This window comes from Lepisosteus oculatus, chromosome 9 (assembly GCF_040954835.1).
Source record: "Lepisosteus oculatus isolate fLepOcu1 chromosome 9, fLepOcu1.hap2, whole genome shotgun sequence".
Classification (NCBI taxonomy): Eukaryota; Metazoa; Chordata; class Actinopteri; order Semionotiformes; family Lepisosteidae; genus Lepisosteus; species Lepisosteus oculatus.
The window spans coordinates 5,847,244-5,874,091 of record NC_090704.1 but is presented as its reverse complement, the minus strand read 5'-3'; the positions used below and the strand labels follow the sequence as shown (position 1 = coordinate 5,874,091).

Here is a 26,848-nt window from a genome sequence, read left to right as displayed (position 1 = left end):
GGAAAACATGTTAAGATTTTTGTGATCATGTGGAATGTTATTTTCTCAAAATGTAGTTTTTTTTGTTGAGGAACTTGCCCTTTGTTAAGGTATGAAATCACTGGGGTGGTTAAAAAGGAATTGGTGTCTGTTTTGTTTTCTCTGCCCCGGCAGGCAAATTAGCTACTTCTGCTGGACAGCCCTTCTCTTTGGCTGGTACTTTAAGACACATAGATAAAATGTTAGTATTTACTCAGTCACATGAAGTAAATGGCTGTACTGCGCTCAGCTCAGTTGTTACTGATCATTTCTTTCATTTTTGCTTAGAACTGTGCATATAAACTAAATCAAATACTTACCGTGACATGATGTTTTGTTTTAATAGTACAGCAATGAACAGCAGCATTGTTAACAGGCTTCCTTATAATGCCCATCTCTGAACTAGCTTCATCCCTCTGCTCCCCTGGTGTGTGGGGAGTGTACCGGCACACTTTGCCTGCCATCGTACCATGCAGGTAGGGCTGCACATTGGTGATGGTGGGGGGGATTCCCCATTGCCCGTAAAGTGCTCGAGTGGAGCGACCAGAACAGCACTATATTAGTGTAAGGGTATTATTATTAAGACTGTGGCGGAAGTTCAGGTGAATTATCTCGCATGTCTTGAAATTTGTCAGATATCTACATCTCATCCAAAGACGAGGATCTTCTTCAGCTCGCGCGTGACAAGTCTTGCTGGAACGACCATCGGGGAGACATGAGTGATGCCTACCATGGCGACCGACTGCGCTGCTATGTGCACATCATGGAAGATGGCATGTGTTACCGTGTCAACACCCTGGCTGCATACATTGAGGCCAACCGCCTAGTAAGAGCATGTGTACTCGACTGAAGAATTCTTCGCGGAAGAAATTAAACCATTACAGTTATATTGTTGTCATTGTAACACCCTGCCCCCTGCATCCCCCCTGAATTACAGTACTCCTCAGTTCATTGTCTCTTCTCTTTACACCAGGCTCCCAAATTCTTCTCCGAAGAGCCCCAGGTTCATACAACAGCTGTGATCTCTGAATTGAGTATGGTGAGTCAGAGTCTGGGAGATAGTAGGCTTTATTGGATGTCTTAAACTACCCACTAGGGGACCCTGGTTTCTTTCTTCTTTCATGAAGACAGTCAGGTTTGCCAGCTGTTCTCCGCCAACTCATCTCCTCTAGATCAACTAACATTACGGTACAAGTAACCCCTGTAGAAGTGTTCATTGTAAGTGTTTTATTCAAAGTTCAGGACAGGATAGCCTTTTAGACTTGGATTAACTCATTTGATATTCCTCTATTCTAAGTTTTTCTACTCATATTGCATTTATGCTGCAATTTGTCAGCTTGTTTTTTTTTACTTGCTGAAGGTTGGGACAGACAGTATCATTGGCCCATCCAGTCAAGTCTGCGAGGAAACGTCCATCAAGCGGTCTACTATTGGAGCCTCAGCCTTGATCAAGGAGAAGGTGAAGATCATCAACTCCATTATAATGAATGGGGTTACGATTGAGGAAGGGTGAGTAAAATATCTTCACACTCTGGCTGAAACTTGTTTCTTGTGTCCCCAACGACCTCAGGACGTTGAGTACTGCTTTGCCAATATGGAGATATGTTTTTGTTTCTGTTATGTTTCTTAATATTTTGGAGATCTTTTGTTATCTTTAGCGTACTTTTTATAGATGTTTTCTACCCAACATACATATGTTAAAATATCTATCACTTTATACCTGTTTCTTAAGTTCTTATATATAAGGGAGTTTAGTTGTGCATATCTACCATACTATACCATAAGACATGTTCAATGGAATGACGGTGGAAAGGAGTATGCAAATGAATGGGGCTGCTATTTGCACTCCTTGTGCTTCCAGATCTGCCACCAGGGGGCTCCACTGAATTTACTGCTCAGGAAAAATATCAGTAACTGCACACATATAATCTTGAAAAGAAACACTTCCTGGTAAAATTACACACCTGACGGCTCTGCGAGTTAATATACAGGGGAGAAAGACATTTTCTTTCTTCAGAAGATTCTTAAACTTGCCTCACACTTTGTATTTGTCCACTGTGTTGTCTTTAATAACTTCAAATATTGCACTTGCAAGCAGAAAGACATTTTTTTTTAGAAAGTAGTGGTGGAGCATCCTGTAAGGACAAAAATCATATTTTGAGCAACCAAAGAGTTCCCTTCTTTGAAAATGATATTGATTTGCAAATAATTGTACTGTCTTTGTAGATGCTGTTGACTTCCAACGTATCGTGCCTTAGAGTTTGTAGATTATTCTGAAGACAGTTTATTTCTGCTGATGTCCTTGTTGTATTGTTTCATTCTGTAGTATGTTAAACAAAACCTGTGTATATGTTATTTTGGTACAGAATGTGCCTGCAAGCTCCTTACTCAGTTACCAAAAACATAACTACTTGGTACCATCAGTAAGAAAGCAAACAATTTGCCTAGAAAAGTTTGTGTGTGTGGGGCATCTTAATCTTGCTAAGGTTTTAATATAATAAGATAATTGAATTCAGTGAATTCTAGTTGCCCCTTTTGATCACTTTATGATAACTATCTAAAACGTTTGTGGACATGAAATTGGAAAAGAAGTGTCCCCAAGAGAAGCTAAAAAATAATTCTATCCTCACCTCCCTTTTAGGAGCAATTAATTTCCATCTCTGCACATTTTTTGAAAAATGTGAATATTACATAAGTGCTGATGGACAGACATTGCTGAGTGGAGGGGCAAGCAACAGACAGCTGAAAGCTGTTACCAGGGAGGTAATTTACAGAGCTGTGGCCGTGCTGACAGATCCTGATAGCCCAGGTGACAGATGCACAGGAACAGAGAGCTTACACTGCAAATAATAAGACTTCACAATCTTCAATTACCCAAGACTACAAAAATGTACTTTTTGGGTTTTGTTACAGTTCACACAAACGATTTAAGAGATTTAAAAGCTGGATTCTTCAGCACTTGGGAATGTCAAATAATAGCAAGTTAAGGACTGTCCCTATAGCTGGTTACCTGGTTTAATCAGGGCTAAAAGCAAAATAAGAACAGTAGATACACTCATTGATGAGCTCTATATATTATACACCCATTACCTAAGCCATTCTTTTAATTTTTATTTGTTCCACTTGATAAATTAGACGATTGTCTCCAAGCCATCTTAATACTGATGAATACTTCATTAATACAATGAAGCACACAGAAGGCACTGATAATGCTCAGGATGCAAAGAGTAATTACCAGGGTGGTCTCATAGCTGGCTGCTGCTACTAAGACAAGGATTGAGGTCTTGGAGGCTCTGTGACCTTTGGATCCTTGCTTCTGATAATCACTGGAGTAGATGCATCTCCTATCATTAATTCATACAACACCTTTCCTTCAAAGGAGAATCTGAAAATTCTTTATATCCCTCATTTAGGCGATGGTCAATTATGGGTGTCCTATTGGAACACTGTGGATTTGCATTGTGATCTAACCGTCTAATTACAAAGATAACACTCTCAGAAGTAGATGGAAGTTCTGAAGTTCTGAAGGGAGGCGAGAGAACTTTGGGTAGGGGTGGCCTTTTAGCAGTGCAGTTTACCAGAGCACAGAGAATATGCAATATATAAACAGGAACCTTATATGAATACACATTACTGACAGTTAAATTTTAACAATGCACGAAAACATATGTACATACTTGTGGTTTAGATATTCAAAAAATAAACACCTGTGTGAAGAACATGTACAACAAAATTAAAATGAGATTGGTCCTTATTATTGACTTTTAAATATGTAGATTAAATGGGAAAAGTTAAGCTTTGCTTTCTTTTTGGACAGACTATCATACTTCCTTAGTGTCTAATACAACATGTGACATAAACGTCTATATACATTTATGAGGCACTTTCCATGGTCGTTTATTTTAACACAATGAGTGGCATATATAAAGTTAATATTTATTATTATGAACTCTTACCTTATGGGAGCTGCCTTATCGGTGTCTTAAACAGAAATGACAAGTTTTTAAACTTGGCACTGGGGACCAGTCGAATCTATGGACAAGCCGCTGTGGAAAAGGGGACCTCAATGCACGCGGAAAGTGTGTTCATGAAAGAAAGAGAAAGAAACAGTGTTTCTTTTACAACATAAAAAACCACATGGGGGATTAACAAATCCCTGGCATGTTAAAGAAAGCACTTGCATTTTTGGGCCCTTTGTTTGCATCTAGGAGTGCTTGTTTACAAAGCGGGCGGGGAGGAGGGGGCCCAGGGTGAGGAGGAGCACAGTGTCAGTAATTAGTGGTGTTTCACTAGAGCTTCTTAGGTGGTCTTTCTGTTTCAAACTAGAATCCTTGTAATCTCCTGTAGCCATCCACTCCACCAGCCCCCGTCTCCAACCTCCCCCCTGCCCCCCTGCCCCCCTGCCCCCCTGCCCCCCTTCGGATCGGCTACCTGAATAGATTGTTCCTGTGCCCTTGCCAGTACAAACCTGCTTCTGCGAACAGCAGCGGCACTAAGCATGGAAGGGCTCTGCCACACATACCCCGGCAGTACAGACGCTGTTTGTATCGGTTGGGTTTCTGAAGGGAAGCCCCTGGTGCCAGTGGAAACAGCTGGGCATGTCTTTTCCCTTAGCCACGCTCTTCCTCAAAGCTCCGCGGGAGAACCCTTTCCTAGGCTCACCTGATAATTAGTTGTCTATGAATGAGGTACATGTGAAGCATGCTCGTGTACCATGATGTTGAGACATTTTCAGATCTGAATTATTGTGTATTAGAAGACTAAAGGACTGAGAATTTCAGAATGCTTGTTAATTTCCTTTTCCCGTATCTTTTCAACATGTTTGAATCTCGAAGCAAATGTTGGCCTTTTCCTGGGGAAAAATGCATTGTGGTTCTTGAATCCTGGTTTTCATCTTTTTTTCTTATAAATCTGTTTTCCTCACTTAAGGTTTATATATGTGTTATAATGAAGCAAAATTAATTTAAAACATAATATGACAGGTTGATTTAACTCATTATCTTGAAGTGTACTTGTAAAATATTTTTGTATTTTTTTAATCCTGCCTTTCTCTGAGCATAATCCCTTTAGAAAAAGTACTTTGTGATGGTTTTTACATTCTTCATTGATTGAGATGAATTGTATTTCTGAGCTATACATCTAGCTATGTATTTTCTTTCCTTTCATTTCTGTAGTATATGATTTTCTAGTCATAGAAACAACATCGAAAGCCATCAGTGGAAATAGTTTGACTATTGCACCTGTAGAGACATTCACAGTAGTTCTTGTGCAACACACCTTGCTAGTGGGAGAATGTGTTTCCTTAAGAAAAGTAATTTGTAGAACACAGTAATGAAAGGTGACATGATTGCATTAGATTAATTTGAATTACACAGTACTCAATAACACACTAAGGAACAAGATAAGGTTATTTAAGAATCCAGTCAAGCAGTACTAACTTCTGTTCTGGAAGCTGAACTGGCAAGCAGTGGCAATGGGATTGGGTATGACAAACATATGTTGCTTCTTTTTGCAGTGGGTGAAGCTGCAAGATGTTGTTTTTTTTGCAACTTGTGAAATTTTTTGAAAGGCAGGCGTCTCACAAGTGTGATTGTTATTTTATTGCGGTTTATACCGTTCATTTACAACAGGAATTGAAGTGGTGTTTTTCTTTAATATATATGCTAATTATTTCATTAAAAAATAAAACAAGGCCACTAAAAATGCAAAAGTATAAAGTGTCTTTGGGAAAAAAAAAGAACCAAATAAAGGACAGAGCTTCAGCTGTGCAATTAACAAAACTTGAAAGAGACTAAATTCATGGTAAATATGTTCATGTACCAAAAAGTTGGCTCAGGGTTTTTGTGTAAACATAAAACTCTGCAAATAAAATTTTATGGAGCCAAAGCGATCCCAGGAAAATATTATTCTTTAAGTGCAGTAAACAGCCATTGGAATAAGGAGATATGTGTGTGGTAAAAGTTTGTACAGCGATACAGCTGAAATCTGTGTAATAATTCTCAGGTTGAGTAGTTATGTACATATTCTTAACCTTAAAGGTTTGAGCTTTGTTTTTTAAGTAATGGTTGCAATGTGTTTGAACTGAAAAAGACCTGGTATCTTTGTGTATCACAGAACTGAAGGAGAAAATATTTATGAGCTGAAGTTCTACAAATGCCTGACTGTAAACCTGACTTGGAATACTGAAAAATAATTGCTTCAGCAGTATTAAGTTGGCCTTGGATTTTAATAACCTTGTATGACTTTAGTTGAGAATCAGGGCAGTTTCCTTACTGTGCCTATAATTAAAAACTATAAAAATGTAAAAACTACCCCTGCAAAAAATCTAAATAAAAAAAAAATATTTAATATAATGCAGCAAAGGAGCAATGGAAAATGTCAGCTTAATAGCTGATTGTTTTCAGAGGTGGTTGATGTGTGATGCAGTGTGTCTAATATTTTGTTTTGTCTTCTGCAGATGCAGCATTCAGGGGAGTGTGATCTGCAGTAATGCTGTAATAGGCAGAGGTGCTGATATCAAGTACTGTTTAATAGGAAGTGGACAACGCATTGATCCAGAGGGTGAGTTCTGCTTCTGTAATACATGGTACTGAATACAGTGCTGTAACACTGAAGTGCTGGATTCACTACATGTGTGGTGATGGCATTTTAGATATTTCAGAATATTTTTTAACAATCTAGGTTTGTCCATTTGTTCAATAAAAACATTTTGGACATATTGAAGCCTGTTTGATACCGAGTAAGTAAGTTGCTACTGTACTCTAATCAGAATGAAATACAGACATATTTAAATAGTTCAGCATCAGGTAGACCTGGGACCTTAATCAGGCAATGTTACACAAGAAAAGGAAAGGTACCCTTGTGACGTTTCTAACATGAGTTCTGAATAACAGCACAGGGTCAAAAATAACAGCAGCTTAATTTAAGGCTTTCATTTCTTTCCCATCACCAACAACACTGAAATTGCCAGTGTTGCGCAGCTGTTGTTGGGAGTCTGTAAACGTAACCTCAGTCTTATCAGAGTCGTATCTGTATTTAATTTACTTTAATGATTTACTTTGATTTATTATTTCCAGCATTTCACTGAAAACAGGGTCTGTTATGGTGAATAAGATGATCAAGAGGCATCATGTTGGCTATGTGCTAAGTAGTAAATATCCAAACAGTGAACACAGTTACATCCCCTGAGTATATGGGACATCATCAAATGTGAGACGTGTAAGATTTTAAAACATGTCTCTTATCAGTAATTAGAAACCCAGAAATGTCACTGATTTGATCACGTTCAAAGATAGAGTTGGTACTAATGATAGCATGCAGTGCACATTTTAATTCCGTATCGTTAGTTCATGTATGATATGAAAGAGCGGCACAAAATACATGAGTCCAAAAAAAATGCATCCTTCATTCGGAAAGCATTTTTAAAAATTTGACATAAAAGCATTCTCGCAATTTAAAAAAAATAATCTTCCAAACACGAATACCTAGGGGGTCTGTCAACAAAATAACTAGAATAGTTGTGCACAGAAAAACAATTGTGTGGAAATGTCCTGTCTTTAAACTATCTGGATGTACATTTGCTTCTATATAATTACCTGCAATAGACATTTGTCTTCATTAAATCTTACCTCAGTGAGCTTCCCCATGTGTGTATGTTTAACTCCTCATTTGAAACCGGCACCACAGTGCCCCCATCATGCAGTGACACATGGATGTACTGCCAACCACTGCTTTTGATTCTGCTTTAATAGCTTATTAAAAATGAAGTTCTTGTCTATAATTGAGTCTGTGTAAACTTTTTTTTTTATTCTACCAGGGGGGTTGTGCAGGGAGGGGGTTGTGTATCTGTGTGTGGGGAGGTTGTTGAATTCATGGTGGTCCTGGCCTGAGCGCTAACCTCTCTATCACCAGCACTGCCAGAGGCTCTACTAAGCTGTCCAGGGGCAGCTCTGCTTAATTGACTGAACAACAGGGTGTTGCTTCACTGTGGGTGCACTTATAAACTGCAACATCCCTTTTCTGTTGAGTGTTGCTGGTTACCCTGGTGAAGCTGGATCTCATTAGCTAGGCATAACCTTGGAGGCAATGGATAATTGAATGGCTTTCGGAAAATCCCAAATTACAAGCCTTGCTTCTTTACTCCCAAATCCAGCTTTTATATCACAGTAAAAGCCTGGAAAGACAAAGTTGCATGGATTGGTATCCCAGCACAAACCAACACAAAGCTTGTGTATTTCTAAAATTCTTAATTGACAAGAATCTCAAGGAGTAAAGTATAATAAATTAATACTGGAACTGCAGTTAAAGCTAAGGTCAAATTCTGATCAGGGACTCATCTGGCCACATACAAGTTGTTAATGGAAACCGATGTGGTCAAATAATGTTAACGTGATTAATGAACAGTCTTTCATTTTTCATTTTTTGCTGTTCATTTTTCGATCTTTTATTTCTCATTTTGTATCGCAATAAAACGTTGTCTATTCAGTTCTTAATCCTCTGTATGACCGTGTTGGGGGAAAAAAAAATCTTCCTGACATAAGTGAAGGCTGATGTTAGAAATTTAAGATATTTTGTCAGCAGATCTGTATATTAAAAAAACTGTATCCGTATAGGTTTGCCACTCAAATAAACGGCACTAACAGTGGCTAATGTTAACTTTTAATGTTTTTGTATGAGATGCTTGGATCAGAATGTTTATAGAAGACCACCCTGTGAGGGAAGGAAAACTTTAAAGACAGGTGGTCTTAATCTGCAGGTGCCGCTACATGAAGTCAAGTGCGTTGTGAACCATTGAGAAGCACTCTCTGGGTGCTGGAGTTGTGCAGGGATGCTCTGTTCTCCTGGTGTTTTATGCTCTATATATTTTTGTTAAAACAAAAAACATCCTTTGTTTAGATTCCTTTTCACTAAAATCTTTTTTATATGAATAAAAGCCCCCCCCCCACCACCACGTCCATTCCCTAGATTTGATGGCCTGTAAGGATTTCAGCCTGCGTCAGTACAGCAAAGCTTCATGTAGCAAACGGGCACTTTATTGCATTACAGAGGTGTACTGAGTGGCACAGCATGATCAAATTAGCAGTCTGACAGCCCTATTTTGTGCAGTTCTTGTTTGTCATCAAAATCAAAGCAAATAAATGGGTATCTTCCAGAACTCTACAATCCCAAAAAGTCAGTCCCATTTTTCAGAACCTCTAAGCAGCTTGACATTTTGTATTGTACCATGAGCCGAAAAGGAAAAGCAATATCATTTCTTATTGCATTATAATGTCAGCCCACAGATCTTGCGTAATTTTCCTCTTGTAGTGTTTTATACAGTTCAAAGGCAATATGCATTAGCTGCAGTATGTATCTAAAACAGACTCAGACAGGGTGGTGGAAGTCACTTGGTCTATTTGCTTTCACTCCCACTCACTCTGGGAAGTCAGATATTGCAGGATGTCAAAACTAATTATAACCCATTGGGAGAGCCTCAAAAGAGATAGGGAATGTGAATGTTGACTGTTTCAAAGTACTGCTGTCTTTGTCTCTTTAGACTTAATTAATTGGTTTTAATAACCAGTTACATCTTTCAAAAGCACAATAAAATAACTTTTGTCACTATAGTGTCTTTAAGGGAGGGTTCACATTCTAACAACAGCTATAATTTTGTATAATTTATATACTTTGAGATACTTTGCATCATACAGATCCCCTTGGGTTCTTGATTTGAGGAAACTGTAAAATCTCTTGACGCAAGTCAGGAGTCACTTTTACGTTAAGTAATAATCTGCCTTGTTGAAAAATAGAAATGCTATGTAATCTGATGTTGGAATCCTGCCAGGAAAAGCAGTGCCAAACTTCTGTAGAACTGCATGTGTTATTTTTATTGCTTTCTTTATTAACAGGTAAATAGTGTGACCGAAAAAAACAATTAAGGATTTGCAGTTTTACATTTTCTTAAACTCCATTCAAGTTGTGATGACAGGCTATAATAATTTTTAATTTTTTTTTTCTTTCTGTGGGAAATAAAATGCAGAAACAAGGCTGTTAATGTCAAGAGTCTATCTGGGAATGAAATTGTATGTGAATATGCCTCTTAAAAGATATATTGGATTGACATTGTAGTGCCGCTTTGAGGCCTGTTAAAATGTATTATGGAATTGTGGAATAAGTTCGTTCTTTTACTCTGTTCCAGCTCTTCAAAATCCCGCAAAACCTCAGTTCTTCACTTCTCTTTATACCGTAAATTTAGAAAAAGAACATGTGGCTTTTTTTGCATCTGACTGAGAGTCCAGGATGAGGCTGATCTGACACCCAGCTTTCCTGGGTTAAATTAAAATCTTATAAAATGTTGTCGCAAACCATAGTTCACTTGAAACTTTCTTCGCATATGGAAGCCCACACTTGCCAGATCATTCTGAGCTGCACTGCCTTCAGGTGGCACATTAATTTTGTTGCTCTTTTCTTCCAGCTGAAAGAAGCAATGAAGTTATAGTGGGAAATGACCAACTCATGGAGATCTAATGACACTAGAAGCCCCGCTCCGCAGATCCAAAAACTTCAAAGTTGGCAATTCATCTGGAGTTTAATGCACTAGTTAACAACTCTGTGCTCTGAAGTTGTATTTTATCTGCAGTCTTTTTTATACACATTGTGAAGGAGGCCAATAAAATTGAAAAATTATTTATCTCAGTCCTCGTGATTCTTCTGCACAATTTGCCTGAGATATTTTACCGTGTTACTCAGAATTCTTTATTCCATCTTTGCTTGCATAGCTAAATAGCGAAGTATGCTTTATTTCGCAAACACGCTGAGAAGGCAGTTAACTTGAAAGTGCTGTTTTTTTTTTGCTTTGTGACCTGTGTAGCTGAGCTGCTTCCTCAAGTCCTCCTGTGTGGCGTCGGTCTCTCAGCCTTGTGGAGTTTGTTGCTGAGAGGAGCGGGTGGCTACAATGGGGTTAATTTTATTTATTCTTCTAAGTATACAAAACGAAGACCACCCAGCATGATTGCAACAAGAAACAGCAATCCCTCCCACTTTCAGAAAATGCAGGAGAGAGGAGTCACTTTAACTTTTTTTTTAAGATTTATGACTTTCCTGCCCCAGTGCAACTCTTAAATTACAGGTTTGAAGTTCCATAGTCACGAATAGGGCCAGACTGATCAAGATGCTATGCTCACATGATTGTTTCATTTAGAAAGTCTACATACATTGTTACTGTGCTAAATTGTATGGTTTTCATGTCATTAATGAGATAATTATGAATATTTTTTGTTCTTTATCCTTTGGTTGTTTTGTTTTTTTTTCATTAACTGCATCTTGAAAGAATTACATGTGCTGTTCTTCTTTTCATGCAGAATTTTTAATCAAGTCTTTCATTCCTTGCCTGGAATTTATTATTTTAGCCCTAGAGCTCATACAAAGCTCATACTTTAAAAATATCTTTAATATTATTAATACCATTGACTAAGGATTGAGCTATATACGTTGACTTGCATCTTTTGCATCTTTAGGGATGCTCATATGATACAGTCTTTACTGTCCAGTGTTGGACACTGCATTTACTACTCTTGCTAAGATTGTAAAAGTGAAACCATCTATCCTTCCTGGGTTTAATAAATTTAAACCCACTACAGCTAATATTTTTTTGTGTTCCATCTCGCCAAAAATGTTGTGTTTGTGCATTCTCTCATGCTGGTAACCTGAGAATCTTTCCCTATTTCAAAAATGTCAAATAGTGGAATAAAATTGCCAGTCCCATCTTGAAATAAAGCATTTGTGACTCCTGAAGAGAACAGAATGTAAGAACGGTTACAATTAAAAGAAATGCGCTTGACCCATCAAATTCATTTAGTAGTCAGTAGCCAATTTTATCCAAGGATCTCATTAAACTGTTTCTTGAAAGAAAGCTGCGTAGCTTGTTCCATACACCCACAAGTCTTTGGGTAAAGAAGTGCCTCCTGTTTTCAATTTTAAATGATTTTCCATATAGTTTCCATTTGTGTCCTCTGTTTCATGTCTGTGAAGCATTCAATATATTGTACATCCAGTCATTGCTTGAATTGAGTCCCAGGTGTGCTATTTGATTTAAGAAATACAACAAGACTACAGTACAAAAATCTCAATGCAAAATGTGCTCGTGTATTCTGGGTAAAATTCACTGAGTCATTTTCACATCGTTACATTTTTTTACCAAATGCGTTCAACCGGAATGACGAGAGATTTTTTTCTAAGAAAGCGTTTTTAATTTACTCATCTTATTTCAAGGAAGACACTATGTGTTTAAAGTGTCCTGCTGGGAAAAAAAGATCTGCTGTTTGCTACTGCTTTTTGTCACTTTGCAAAGTATTTTGTGAACACAGCATAATTAATGTGCCTTTTAGACCGCTGAAAAAATGATCATGTGTTCTGCATTATTTACCAATCAATAATTTTCTAAAAAGCCTTGCTTTGCATAGAACCACACAACTGATATTCATTCACTCTTTTATTTTTACTGCCATTTCTGTGGTGGTTTTCATCTTGGTTTCCAGTGTTATTTTACAGTATGCATTTGGGAACTAGATATTTGATTGACCATTTATTGCACATTGACCACTGTCTATTTTCCATTGCATTTCAACCTACTCATCTTATACTAAGTTAATTATCAACCATCTTGAAAGATGGTTAATTCATATGTACACATGCACACTTGCATTATTTTGTTAAATTGTTCTTTTATTGCATGCTGGAAAATGTCATCAACCACCCTATCCAGCAGCATGTGACATATGCTTCCATGTTCTTCATTTGTGGATCGTATGTCATCTGCCTGCTCATATGTCAGCACAGACTGTTTCTGAATTTGTGTATTTAAGGGACTATATATAAGAAAAATGTATGTTTCAATACATAGGGTAAATAGAAAACAGCTAAGAATAACAATATGGCATACCATTACTCAGTAATGAAACAAATAATGCTTTGCCTTTCAACCTTATGTCATGTTCTCTCAACAGTATGCATCCACACACACAAATGCAATAACTACAGAAATATTTTTTAACCTAAAACTAATCCCCAGACATTTAGGAATTCACTTTTCCGTGAATGAGACATGCTACATGGAACAAGGACCAATGAAATAATTATATATGTGCAGCCTTCTGGGGAGTAGTGTCTTTAACGAGTTGATTATGGATGTGTTAAATTACAGTACAGATTCATTAACAAAATAGCCTTTTTTGTAATGTTTCACATTTCCAGAAAAGTATAGTATAATTTGTAGTTAAATGTATACTGCATGCAACACTGTTCTTGATATCTTAGTATTGTCATTTGCAAAGTACTTCTATAACATTATATTTAATAGTTGCGGAATATAGAAAGAGTCTTTGCCCACTGCACATGAAAACACAGTCTTGTTAGCTGGTTACGGTAATATACATGAAAAACTTGCAATTACTCTAAGTGCGGAGTTATTTTCCAAGTGTTTAGTAATGCAAGGCCATGGAGAATGGATAGAAATAAGTTGCTGAGTATAATCGAAATGAGTTTCTGAAAAGGCCATTAAAAGGAGAGGACTCTGCTTTGCCCATATGGTGATGGTCAGCACAGCCAAATGACAGCCTGACAAAGTTTCTGCCAGAGGAGCACAAGAGATTGCCCCCATGTATTGATGGGGGGCAGGGGGGTGTGCAGGGTGGGGCGCGTATCTGGGAGGCCACCCAAGTAGAGAAGAACCTGCATGTTTGCTGCTGACCTTTACACATTAACAGAACATTTCCTCAATTTGCCTCCTGTGTTCTTGAAGCACAAACTAATTTCCTCTCTTTCACACTGGCTTTTTTTTTTAAAGGCATAGCCCCCACTACCTCATTTTTTTTTTCTTTCTCCAAAGACCTTATTTAAGCCCGCTTTTCAGCAGAATGAGAACTTGCTAACCGCAGCTCCACAAAGCCTGTGGAGGGCGAGTGGGCTGTTCGTGTCTGTGATAACTTCCAGAAGATTAAAAAACGCTGGCTAGGATTCACCTTCCTATGCCACTCTGCACTGATATAGCAGTTGATGCGCCTAACTATGGCGCATTAATAACTAATAACTATTGTCATGGCCGTTTGTCACATCTTCTCTTCACATTAGTACAATTTTCAATGATAGATAGTATTGTTCCTTGGAGTTTTTGATACTTCTCTTAAACAACATGCTTTTAACAAATGAGTTGACAATCAAATGAAAGCAGCTCTAAAGCAGAGACTGTACTGCCTAGAATCCAGCAGTCCCTCACTCTACAAGCAACTGCTACAGTATATGGGTGTTTGTTTATACGCAATATAGCAGTTCCTACATGTTGTTTTTTTCATTTATCAAGCAGATTTTCACTCTTACGAGCCGGGCTCTTGTAAAGCATTGCCCAGTTTCTTCTTTTCTCACATCTTCCAGGATAAGGAATTTTCTTATTATTTTTTATTGCATTTTAACTTTTTTTTTTATAATGAAGGCTTGTGTGTTAAGAGCATATAGTACAGGATAGTACCTAAAGTTTATGCATTTGCTAATGACTATAAGCATGTTACTCTAATAAATAGGAGTGTTACTGTTTCTATGCTTTGGGTACTGATTGGTGCTGCATTAACACAGGAAGTAATGGGAACTTAATTTCTATTTTACGAGTTTTGGTCATTTTCAGCAGTGTTTCAAGGAACAAATTACGGTTATATAATGAGGCATTACTGTGATGCATAAATGATCAATAAAGTGATTGAAAATAATGCTTGAAATTCTAAAACTAAAGGAAAGGTATTGATTTTCTGGATTTCCAAATTTTTAATACCTGTCAAAACAAGACAATAGTTTTGTTAGCTGGTTATAATAATATACATTATAGCTGCGGTTACTACAAGTTTTAATAGAAGTAATATTTTTTCTTCATTGCAGATTTTCTTATGTGTAACCGAAAGCAAAATATACATGAACACATTTTATTTTTTTAATATTTTAGTTTACAAATGACATAAGAAAATAAGGCAAAATAAGAACAAGGCAAGTTGCCGTTTTTTAGAAATTTCCTTTTTTTTCCCCCCCACTTACGGTTGGTTTCATTTCATGACTTGAAATGTTTAGTCATTTTTACATTTGATTGTCCCTATATTTGGTTCAGTCTTCAAAAATAAATGCATACGGGGTCAGATTTTTTTCAGATGTTTCTTATGATCATGCAAGACGTATCACAGATTGGAGAAGAGGTTTTCCCTTAGTATATTTCCCTTAGTATGTCTCTATGGCAAGGTCTAATTCTATCATGGAGAGAAATGTTTTTGCCTGGATTGGTTTGTCCAGCATCTGTGCCCAGCTATAGTCATCTACCCAAAAAATCCTAGGAGTGTTTGACTCTCCACAGTTTAGACCAAATGGATGACCATCTCAGTTTTGGCTGTTCATCGCACAGTCTCTTGGCAGACAAGTGGCAACAGGTGTGGGCATTATCTTTACCCACATGACAGCCATAAGCACACTTGACCTGCGTCCAGGTGCTGCTGACCTGCAAGTCATCGGGTCTGGAAGGCTCTGGTGGGAGACATGCATGCTGTATTTCCCACTTTTTTGTCATGTGCTGAAAAAAGAAAACATTGGCTAAGTATTATTGTAAGCTATGAGAACGTGAAACATGCCAAAGTGACTTCGCAGGCGATCGTGGGCAAGATGGAACCCATGTGCAGTGATTTTATTCCTCCACTCTTCACAATGATGTCGTTGATTTTGTGTTTAAGAACATTGTACTGATCGTAAGCATAAGAAAGCCAGGGAGGTGAAATTTTCATTTATAATAGAGTTATGCGAAGAATAATATAATTATTTGTAATGTTTTGGGCAAATTGGCCCTGGTATAAGTGTGCCCTGTGGTGGACTGGCGTCCTGTCCAGAGTGTATTCTGCCTTACACAAATTACTTGCTGAGACAGGCTCCTGCTCCCTTATGACTCTGTACTGGATAAAGTGGTCAAAGATGGATGGGTGTTTGAGTAAGGATCAGTTTTGAGCAAGTTCTTATTTGCTTTCAACTGCAATGGAGATTATATTACGTGAGTTGACAAGAAGTTGCTTATTTTAAAATTTCTTGAAAGCTTAGTCATTCATACCAGTTATGTTGCCAATATTTTATTTCTGTTTTTGCACTATTTAGGGGAATTGTATGAAAGTATCATTTGTATGGCTACTGAATGACACTTTTATTTTTTCAATTATTTTATTATTGTTCTTAAGAGTTTGTAAGCCAATTTAAAGACAAATTAGTATATAATACAAAAGTCTATTCTATACCCCTGAAATCTGCACAAAAGTTTTTCTACATGAAAGTAAACTTTGTGAAACAAATACAGGGTGAAGCATAAAACAATTCGAAGGTTACTCATAAAGCTTGTTGAAGACAATAGAATTTGTACTGCCACCTGCTATCCCTAGTCTTACAATACCTCTGCAGAAGAGGAACAAAGATGACTGAAAAAAATCTTTAAGGGAACCATTCATTATAGTGACAAAGGGGGAAAGAAATATATTATCATAATTAATCCTATCTCTGGCGGTGGGTGGCGGTCTCCTCTTTAAGCGCTGTCGGGTTCTGACAATACCTGCATGTACACATACTATTGTGTAACAAGGCAGTTTGGAGGTTAAGAATATTTTAAGCTTTGTAAACATTATTCGCTGAACAAAACCTCACTGTTTGTTAGAAGGCTAACTTTGACTGTGTCCTTTCTTATGTGGAAATAGAGAACAGGAGTCCGTTTGAATAAATGGTCTTCAGATTCTTTCCACAATGAAATTCAGAGAACCGTATCTAAAAGAATTTGTAGCTCCAAAAAATGATTTTCAGACAAAATCTCTCGCTGTGTACATGTCCGGCAGTGAATACTGATGTTTAGTAATACTAAACTGGTTTTGGAATCACATGTGGATTATAAGATGTTATTTATATATACATGTTTTTTTTCAGTTTTATAGGACTGTCTTAATATTTTTTAGATCAAATAAAAGTGAAATAATGTACACATCTTATTCAAATTTTGAAAATTAAAGCATTTAAGAGAGGTCAGTGGATGGATAGATGGACTAAAAACATGATAACCAGGCGTTATATACTGTATCATGACTTCATAGATGTCAATGGCAATAAATTCTAAGATTACTAATAGGAAATCGGTATAGCCTAATATAGAAGCTGAATAATGGTTATTATTAAGAATTGTTTTATTATTTTTTCTAATTTAGTAACATAAATTACAGCAAAATAATTGTCATAATAACCCATATATATAAGTGCTAAATCATCACATTAGTGAAAGAATTAATAGTGCACAGATGATGATGACAAGTTGTTGAATGTGAATCAAGAAAGATAATACCAGAAAGAAACCAACATGCCCCATGTATTGAGACAACAATGGCTTTATGCCATTAGTATGTTGGAGGCTGGACTAAGTTAGCTCAGGTGGACTCTTTGTGTAGACCACCCTGATGGATGTCAGTGAGTGGGATTCAGACGTGCAGAATAATATGTTAATTCTTTTGTACAGCAGAGCAACTGATGAGAAGATTCAATTGCGAGGTCTTGTGCACCAGTGTCTAGTCTGTCCAAATTTCATTTGTAACGAATGACAACAACCTGACTCCATGGTGCCACACTGATCAAGCTGTGGGACCTCATCTGTAGCCCTTTCTGCAGGCCCATGACAATATTCCACTGTGTAAGGCACATCCTTATACTCCTGTTGTAACAAGCACTTTCCTGCTAGATGAGAGTATTACAGTTATAATGTGGATGTGCTACTCACCAGACTTGAGCCCCATCAAACATTGGTGGAATGAGCTGGAATGAAGTGAGACCAGTGAACAGACACATGCCTGCCCAGCCTCTACAGGAGAGATAGGACACAATTGCTCAAGATGGCATCTGCAACATGACAGATACTTCCTTCTCCAGTCTCCTATGCTATTAGCCTGTGATTCTCACTGTAGAGCCCTTGTTGATCAGTCCTGGTGATGAAAACTGATAGTCACCATAATAAATTCAACTATGTCATGTACGACCAATTAAATCTCAGTGCAAAATTGATTAAAATATTTCCTGAAAATGTTATTTGTTATAGCAATAAGTGAAATATTTATTTCGATGTTCTGTATATATACAGTATACAGTACATATTTAAGACTACAAACACGTGTAATGCATTATATAGACAAGTTACATACTTTTATGATTTCTCTTGATTTTAACTTGATTTGAAGTCTCTGGTTTCTTCACACATTAACCTGAAACCTGAAGGTTTGTGTGGGGTAACATGTTTTGTACTTCTGTAAAAAGCACACAAATCTAGCACCAATTTTACTAGTCTTGTTTGTACACAATTCTACTGTGTATGCACTATTTGATTATTGCCGTAAATAACCAATAATTGCAAGTTTTCAAATAAGTAATAGGGAACATTCACTTTTTGGCAGAACTGTATTTCTTACTGTATGTTTTTAATCTATTACATTAAGTCCAAATTTGTCAGATGAAGCATATATAGAAAAGGTTTATGCTACTTAGTATTCTGATGGTATGTAAAAATATCAAAAACACCAGTGAAATAGGAGGGAATATGTGCTCACAAAATGTATAAGGCATAAAAAGAATGACAAATGTCGGACAGGAGACAGGCGAAGAATATGTTCTTAAGGTGTCAAGCGTTGACGTGAACATGATAGAAATTTATGTCCCAAGAGATGTAAATAAAGAGGTGAAACCCTGAAGGCATTCATTCTGTTTTCCAGATGTTTCCAGACAAGTTTAGCCATATCAAGAGCTTTGAGTTAGATTCTCGTCCTTACTCTAAACCATATCAGTTGTAAAGGGACAAGGGGTAGAGACAGCACAAATTCTTAATTCCACTATTAACTATGAAAAAATTACAATGCTTTGATTATCTGGATGATGGATGGCAATTATGACCCAGACTTTTGAACTGCAAAGGAACCGTACCTTATGACCAACACAAAGATTCTTCATAAATTAACAAACTGCTTTTTTTCCAAAAAAAAGGTTAGTTTCTGATAGAACAATTCCCATGTAACATTAAAATGGAATATTGAATGTGGATTGTATGAGATCAATCAATTAAATCCCAGTAAACCTCTTTTCTAGGCTTTTATACAGAGTTTGTGCTATAAATGAACATGCTGGGTCTGCTAAATTTTCACTGTGTTGACAACAAGTAAATGTATGATATTAGCACAACATATTATTTACCACAGTTATATTTTGTCAGTGCTTAGACATCTCTTTACAGTATTTCACTTCTTATTGCATGCTTAAAATATGTACTGAATGTAATTGCGTAAATCTTTAGGATTCACTTTGCATCCTAGTTCTTATTTTACTAGATTTGCGACGTGTAAATAACGATGAATTCAGTGGTTTAATTATTCTTAAATGACAATAATTCTAGGAATGTCTCAGATAACTCACTCCGAAATTTTTCTGAAATATCATAGACCTTTTAGTACCCATACTCTTATCATTTCTGCATTCTCTGGGTTTTTTTATACGATAAATAAACCTCATGTTGTCTTTGCACATTGCTGCTGTTGAGCTAGAACCATTCCATGCTATGGAAATGAACATACAAAATTCACTGGGACTAGGACAGTTTATGTTATGAGGCTGTGTGATGGCAGATTTCTGGACAGCGCATGGTCATCTCCCTAGTTTATTTATTCAAGGCCTGCAGACCTCAGCCCAGACCTCCCTCAGTTTGTTAGGCTTAATGGGGCCCTCTCTACCACACAGGGCAATTCTTCACATTCCACATTAGCTCCAATTTCCATCTGCTTTTTTCTTCTATTAAATTAAACAAATTGGGATTTCAGCGGGTAGGTTACGGGTGGTGCCGCCACCCAAAATATCCATGTGATGGCCATTTGTACAATGAACATTAGCACAGCTGTGTTTAATGTGCAGTGAACGAACCTTTACCTATCTGCTGCTTTTGATGCCCCAAGTGTATATCCAGTTGTTCAGTCTTTATACATTTTTGTTTTCTTGGGACATCCTGTATTCAGGTTTTTGAATTTGTTTGAATAAAAAATAGCCAGGAAGGTCAAAGTCCTTTTCAGCCTCTTTAACAGAACATCAAGTGACAGATTGATGACTGTGTTTTTCATCTTGATTTGACATTTGACATACAGTATACAGCATATTTGCCTCTATGTGATATATGTGTATATCCTGATTTTCCTTTCTTGATTGATTATTGGCTCTTATGCTTTGATCATCTATGATAGTCAAACACTAGTAATGTTGTGGTAATTTAGTAAATCTGTCCACTACAGATTAATAGCAACGTATAGCTTTATTGCAATGCAAAGACTAATGTTTGTACTAATGTAACGATTCAGTATGTGTAATGTACTCCAAGACAGAAATGGAAATGTGGGTAAGTTTCATGCCACTTTGAAATGGAAATGCCAACAGAGCTGTGCGGCATGTGCAGAGTGCGGACAACAGATCTATCAGTAGATGGCAGATTAGAAAAATGACTGTACCACCCACTAGAAGAGTTTACAATTGAGGATTTAGACATGTCCAGCCGTGGGGCTATTTTCTGTCATTCAGCACCAGAGATTACTAGATGCTAGTAAGAGGTACACAGAAACTACCTTCAAGAGCTTATTTTACCAAGATGTTAATTTACATGAAGAATAGAAAAGCAAGCAAAGCAGGATATTGTAGTTCCTTGCAACACCTGAAAGATTAAAGAAACAGACAGAATTAGAAAAGTATACAAGTTAAGGGATATTAAAGTATACTTACATAATTACAATTTAACATTCACGGTACTACACTGAACATTGTACTTGCATTATAGCACTCTTTGTTAACATTTCGGAGGTCCAAAGTACATCAAATGCACAAGAAGAAAGATGTAGAAAGAGTGGGTGCTCACACAAAACAAAGCAGGGGGATCATTAAACCAGTTTTTAAGACAAGAAAGGACATCTGACCATAACATTGCAGTTCTTGTGCTAAAAAAACAGTGAAGCTTTGAATTAGCATATTATATTAGATCCCGCTATAAATAATGGGATCTAAGAATGGGCGTAATGGGAGTTACTCTCTGAAGAATTACGTTTGGTGATGCCAAGTCATGTGGTTAATATTTAAAATGGTTAAACTAAACATTTGTACCTGTGCAATTATTGTCTGTGTCAGGGATATTCCAGTCCTGGAGAGCTGATGTGCCAACAGCTGTTCTAGATATCTTTAAAGCAGCTGTGCAGCTTTGGTCCAATCAAGCTAATAACAAATGGATTTAAGTTAAAAAAAGCTAAGATAGAATGAAAACCTGCAGACTCACCAGCCCTCTGGGATCATGACTGGAAAGCCCAGGTCTATATTGCCATTTAATTGTAAATAGATATTTCCTGAAATGGAAAGTCATTCAAGTTACACGGTAAGTAAATGACTGCTAACTGTAAGAGCATCTAGAGATTAGAGGAGATTGTGCCTGAAGGAAATGGCTTTATTTTTACAGAATGGACTGGAATCAAAGAACAGCAAGTTAAAATGCATGTTTAAGTAACTGTCAGTCTCTGAATGCAATGGGATTCAAATAGATTAATTCACCTTTGATATTTGCCCTTTTTATAATCCTCAAACAATGATCAGGCTTGTTGTTAAGTGTCATTCAAAATAAGAACTGTTACCAACTGCAAGGCTGTAGAAGTTATTATTATTATTGTTGTGTTGTTGTTGTTGTTGTTGTTGTTGTTGTTGTTTTTGATGTTGTTATTATTATTAGCTGGTATCGTGTGGACAGTCACAATGGGTGGACTGCAAAAGAGCTGGTGTCCTCATATTTCTAGGGTGTTATTTGTGGTTTTGGTTCAAAGAGACAGGGCAGCATTTAAGCAACCTGGACATCGAGGATGAATAATTCTGCCCATCCCATGACATTCACCTAGTCCTCTATTGGGCATAGTTTTATCCCACTTACCACGGGTGAGATCGGAAGGAGGTTATTGCTTTATTTGACATGGCACAACAAGTCATGATACATAAATGCTATTGGTATAATTTGTTTGAGCAAACTTTTTTTTTATTCTGATCCCCAAATATCACATTTATTTTAAATTAGAAATGTATTATTACTATTTATATTGTTTATTATTTTATTCGGACGAAGACCGTCCCTCTAAAGACACATCCCCCCCAAACAGTGCCATTCTAAAGCCATAATGCACCATACCAGTAGATAAAATATTAAACCTGAAGATGTACATAAAAAATAGCACAAAGGGAATATAATACATTTTCCTCGCATTTTGTACTGTGAGATATAATCTACAGAATTCACCAAACTAGCTGCTTTTATGTTTGCTGTCGAAGAAAATTAAATGTTTTCCACCGCACCTATTACGTATATATAGATATGATGGTTATTTAACGGTTGAGGCATAGCACCAGTAAATGCGATTAATAAGAATTACCTAAAGCATCTTCAACACACTATTCATGAGTTAGAAGTCATAGAAAAAAAGTTACACTTTTACAGACAACGGTGATAAGTTGTTATATATGCTCTTCGATGTGAGCATGAATATTATTTTTGGTACTGTTTTTCATTATCATATAGAAATCTATTTTAAACATAATTAGTCCGCACACTTATCACACGTAGAGAAAAAAACACACCTTGTATTTGTATTTTCTAGCAGTTCTGGTTTTGGATCAATATCAATAACTCTATGGACTTCTTAACGTTTTCGGTTCATTGATCCGACTGACAACACAAATGCATCCGGACACCCCGCGTAACGTGCAGGTTAGCCAGACCAGATGCATATGAACACTGAAAAGAATATTTAAGGAACAAACGCAGTGCGTTAAAGGCCCCCTTTATGTAAAACAAGGTATAAAATTGATGAGACACAGGAAATTGAACAACTGCATGTAAAATTTAAAAAGTTAATACTGCTAATCAGCACTGGCATAAAATTTGAATTGCTGTCATGCAAAGGGTTAAGTTCAAATGTTGGGATATATTCTCTGTGACAACTAGACCTCAGTAATTGTAAAGTGTAAATAATCCCATCAAAGGCGAACAGTGTGTCAAGGTCTGACTAATCCCTTGTTAATAACGGTAAGCAGAACTCCACCCTCCAATTTCTTACCTTAGGCTAAATTAAGTGGCAACATCATTTTTTTGTGGAAATGTTTAATTGCCTCAAAATAATTAAATTACTTTAATATGCAGTCACAGAAGTATAACTCTTTACGTTGCTATAAAACAGACAATAATATGCATTCCCTTTTTCTGTGGTCTTCAGTTTCATGCACCGTGACAGTAATCTTATTTGAAAAATGTGATTAAAACCGGATAATCATTAAGATCATTAGGAGGTGTGAGGCATTGCAAATAAACAGGCAACGTTTTACAAACTTTCACGTCAGCAGAGACTCCCAAGAAACGTTGAGTTGCGTTAACATAACTGTAAATAAGTCCTAATTTTTTTTCTTTCTCTTTTCTTTTATCTGATTTGGGGGGATTAAAAGGAGAGAGCCGTATCTGTTGTGTCACTAGATGGTATGTGCGATTTCTTCTTTAAAAGCGAACTGAACCATTTGGAAATGTGCAGAGCAGGGCAACAAGAGTGCGGGGTTTTTATTGAAAGAGTTTTCCTCTCTCTGACGCCCCCTCCCCTGCTCCCCCTCCCTTCGATGATTTGAAGGACTGTCTGGGTGGTCTCCCTCTCTCTCCACTTTGGTGAGCTGTTGCTTAGCAGCTAATAATAGGAGATGTTTGCAAAGTAATTTGCCTCTTCCTTGGCCAATGAGAACCAGAGCACTTTTCCATCAAACCACCCTTTTCAGGATTTGCAAAGGGGCTCCCTTCTCCAAATGTTACTGCAACGGGATCAGAAGCAGACTTAGAGATCTGCCCGAGATTTTCCTCTGGTTTTTAACTTTGTTTTACAAGATTTCTGGGCGAATGAAGACTGAAGGATCTATAAGGATTTGGGCACATAATGTTGGGATGGAGTTGCAAGACTTTGGCTCAAGGAAAGACTAGAAGATATTCTCCAAACTTTAACCCGGTGGATGCGCTTGTTCTCCTTCTTGGATTATTGTTGCTTTTGCTGAAACCGCAGCGATTGTTCTTCCTCATTTTCTTGTGTGCTTCGTTTTCTTGTTTGGACTATGGCCTCGGATCTCAGAGTCCAAGGGGCCGGTATCTTTGGAGATTTACCCCCAAGTTACACGCGTTCTCCACCGGCTGCGAACTCGGATCTGCTCCGGCGACCCAGTTACTGCCACGCTGCTTTCGCGTTAAAACAGATTTCTAAGGTGACAGAACACTTCTTCTTACAAATTGAGTGCATACCGAATGGTTTATGTCTTTTTATTCGTGTTAAGCTTTTAAGCCTTATACTCTTAACCAACCTTTTTCTTTTAAAAAATCGTAGTATTTCGACCGTGGAAACTGAGGGGGGGGTGGGGTGGGGGGGTTAAACGAGAAATGTCAAACTAGTTTCCCCCCCTTTATAATACTAAGTATGTTTTGCTTGAGCATTTCAGCCACAGTGTCACCGCTGCCTAAGTTTTAAAATGTTACAGATGTCAAAGTTTCTATTCTCGTAAATGTGCGTTTATACGGATTGGCATATATAATTCTTCAAAGCGTGTACGCTTTTAAAGTTTCCGTTCTTAATAATATTTAAGATATAAAAATTGTACATTGAAGCTTTATATCAATCGTTTAGTGTCTATATCAAGTTTCAGTTGCGTGCATTTTTATAGTATAAGTGAGATTGTTTTTAAAAATGAAAGGAATCCATAGAACTTTGTTGTGTTTGTTTGAAGATGTGGTGGGTCGCCGAGAGGAATTCACTGATTAAGTTTTATCTGACAGACCCATCACTGAACCGCACGAAGGTTTGGATAGGTGTCAAAACCGGTGTAAAAAAAAATCTATATCCACAATTCAGAATAGACAATGAGATTAAAAGATGTCCATGAAGTAAAGAAAATGATAGAAACAAACTGGAAAGGTGAATAAGACGTCATGTGTCTTATAACAGAGGGTCCCGTGTTCTGGTTTTCTTGTTCGTGTGCTACTGATTTCTAAAAGAAAATAGCGACAACATAAAATCGCTTTTATTTTACATTTGCTAATAAGTGACCCTTCTCCGAAAATGCTGATCCGCTAATATTTGAACGTAGACTATGGAGATTCGCATTTATTTATTTTTTAATAGATGTGCTTTTTAAAAAGACACACGAGGCATCACATCCTGCTTCCAGTATCCAGATTCGAGGCGGTGGGTGCGAGTGTAATGACACTGGATTGCTAATAACATGCATTTCTGGTTCTAGATTAGTCATGGATGTGCGCTACCCCCCATGTCCGTGCCCATGCTGTGGACAGTTCGAAAAAATGGGCCGAAGAGACGGCTAGGGTTTATTTAGGACAAAAACTCCTGGGTCACAAGCGCCAAAGTGGACTTCTTAATGAATTTAACTTCATAGTGTTATAATACACCTAAAACATTAGCTGTCTTTATGCTGGGCATATTTCAGAGCTAAACTTGACAGAACGTCAGCTGCTCGCAGTGTAAATTCGACAGCTGAAATGATCCATATTTTGCCTCATGAATAAAATACCGAGTGAGGATAATATTCAACTAATTTGATAGTATCATTTCTGATGTTCGCCCATTCACCCTGTCCTTTAACTTTTATCGGGCTAGATCTAACGCTTTGCTGGAGATTGTTGATAGTTGTATAAAGTTGTCTAACAGTGTAACCCGCGTGTCTTAGCTGTCTGAGAAAATACATTACTGTACGGCAATGGAAAAAACGATTGGTTATGATACTTTGTTCGTTATAAACTATGTTGAAAGTGACAAACAGAGCGGTCATCTTGTATGTAACACGAAAGTGTATGTTTGTTTTCTCTCCCCTCCTTCCAGGGTAAAGCAGTGGGACAGAAAGCCCCGTTGTGGGTTCGGGCGCGGTTCCAAGCTCTTCTCTTTTCTCTGGGTTGTCAAATCCAGCGGCACTGTGGAAAGGTCCTTTTCATTGGACTGCTTGTATTCGGGGCCTTGGCTGTTGGATTGCGGGTCGCTGCCATTGAGACGGACATAGAGCAACTCTGGGTGGAAGGTCAGTAAAAAGTTCGGATTCGACTCTCAAAAGGCACGTTGTTAGAAGGGGGTGCATTTTTGTGCCGTCAAGGTGGGAGGTAGATAAGAAGCGTGGTACCATCTCAGCTGTCATTTCAGTTGATCTGTTTGCTGTCTATTTCTGGAGAAGGTCAACCATTTATCACTGGTGTGTGTAATGAATATGGTGACAGGTTTCAAGACTGTATTTTGAAAACAGTTCTTACAATACTAAACAAACTCAGACATACTGCAGTTTATTGTTTCATATCTTTGTTTTTTCGTGTTATATAACAATTGCAGCGCAGTAGCTTTCATTGTCTTTGATTGCGCACATAAAGTTTTGGCTGTTAAAGTGAAATCCGGGGCTTTACATTGTGCAACACGTGAGCCACGATTGATCCTGACACAACACGCCGTTTTCGGTTACAAGGTAATTTTGGAGCGCTTGTCTGTTGGGGCGCGTTTCCTCTGTTTCGTTTGACGAAGTTACCTTCCCGTCATCCTGCACGACTGTTGTGGGATTCTCTTATCTTGCACATTTGGACAGCTTGAAGCTGGTGGGGTTTTATTTGGTGTTCACACCCCCAAATTCTTTCTAAGCCCTCTAGGCTTTAGCACGCCGCTGATCCCAAGAGCAGATGTGCTGTGTGAAACGTTAGCCA

The 26,848-nt window shown here is 37.5% G+C and overlaps 2 protein-coding genes across 3 annotated transcripts in view; both read left to right on the top strand.

Moving 5' to 3' along the window:
- Nucleotides 1–10,683, top strand: part of eif2b3 (eukaryotic translation initiation factor 2B, subunit 3 gamma) — a 35,778-nt gene extending 25,095 nt beyond the window's left edge. For both annotated transcript variants that reach the window (XM_015355407.2, XM_006634663.3), the window contains exons 8-12: nt 654–844; nt 992–1,057; nt 1,379–1,527; nt 6,476–6,579; nt 10,472–10,683. In XM_015355407.2, coding sequence (XP_015210893.1) covers nt 654–844; nt 992–1,057; nt 1,379–1,527; nt 6,476–6,579; nt 10,472–10,524 — 563 coding nt within the window. In that variant the 3' untranslated portion in view covers nt 10,525–10,683. The remainder of the gene's footprint in view (nt 1–653; nt 845–991; nt 1,058–1,378; nt 1,528–6,475; nt 6,580–10,471) is intronic.
- A 13,129-nt stretch (nt 10,684–23,812) lies between these two features.
- The window catches only part of ptch2 (patched 2), a 35,873-nt gene continuing 32,837 nt past the window's right edge, over nt 23,813–26,848 (top strand). The window contains exons 1-2 of the mRNA XM_015355405.2: nt 23,813–24,366; nt 25,992–26,184. Of these exons, the coding sequence (XP_015210891.2) occupies nt 24,220–24,366; nt 25,992–26,184 (340 nt within the window). The 5' untranslated portion in view covers nt 23,813–24,219. The remainder of the gene's footprint in view (nt 24,367–25,991; nt 26,185–26,848) is intronic.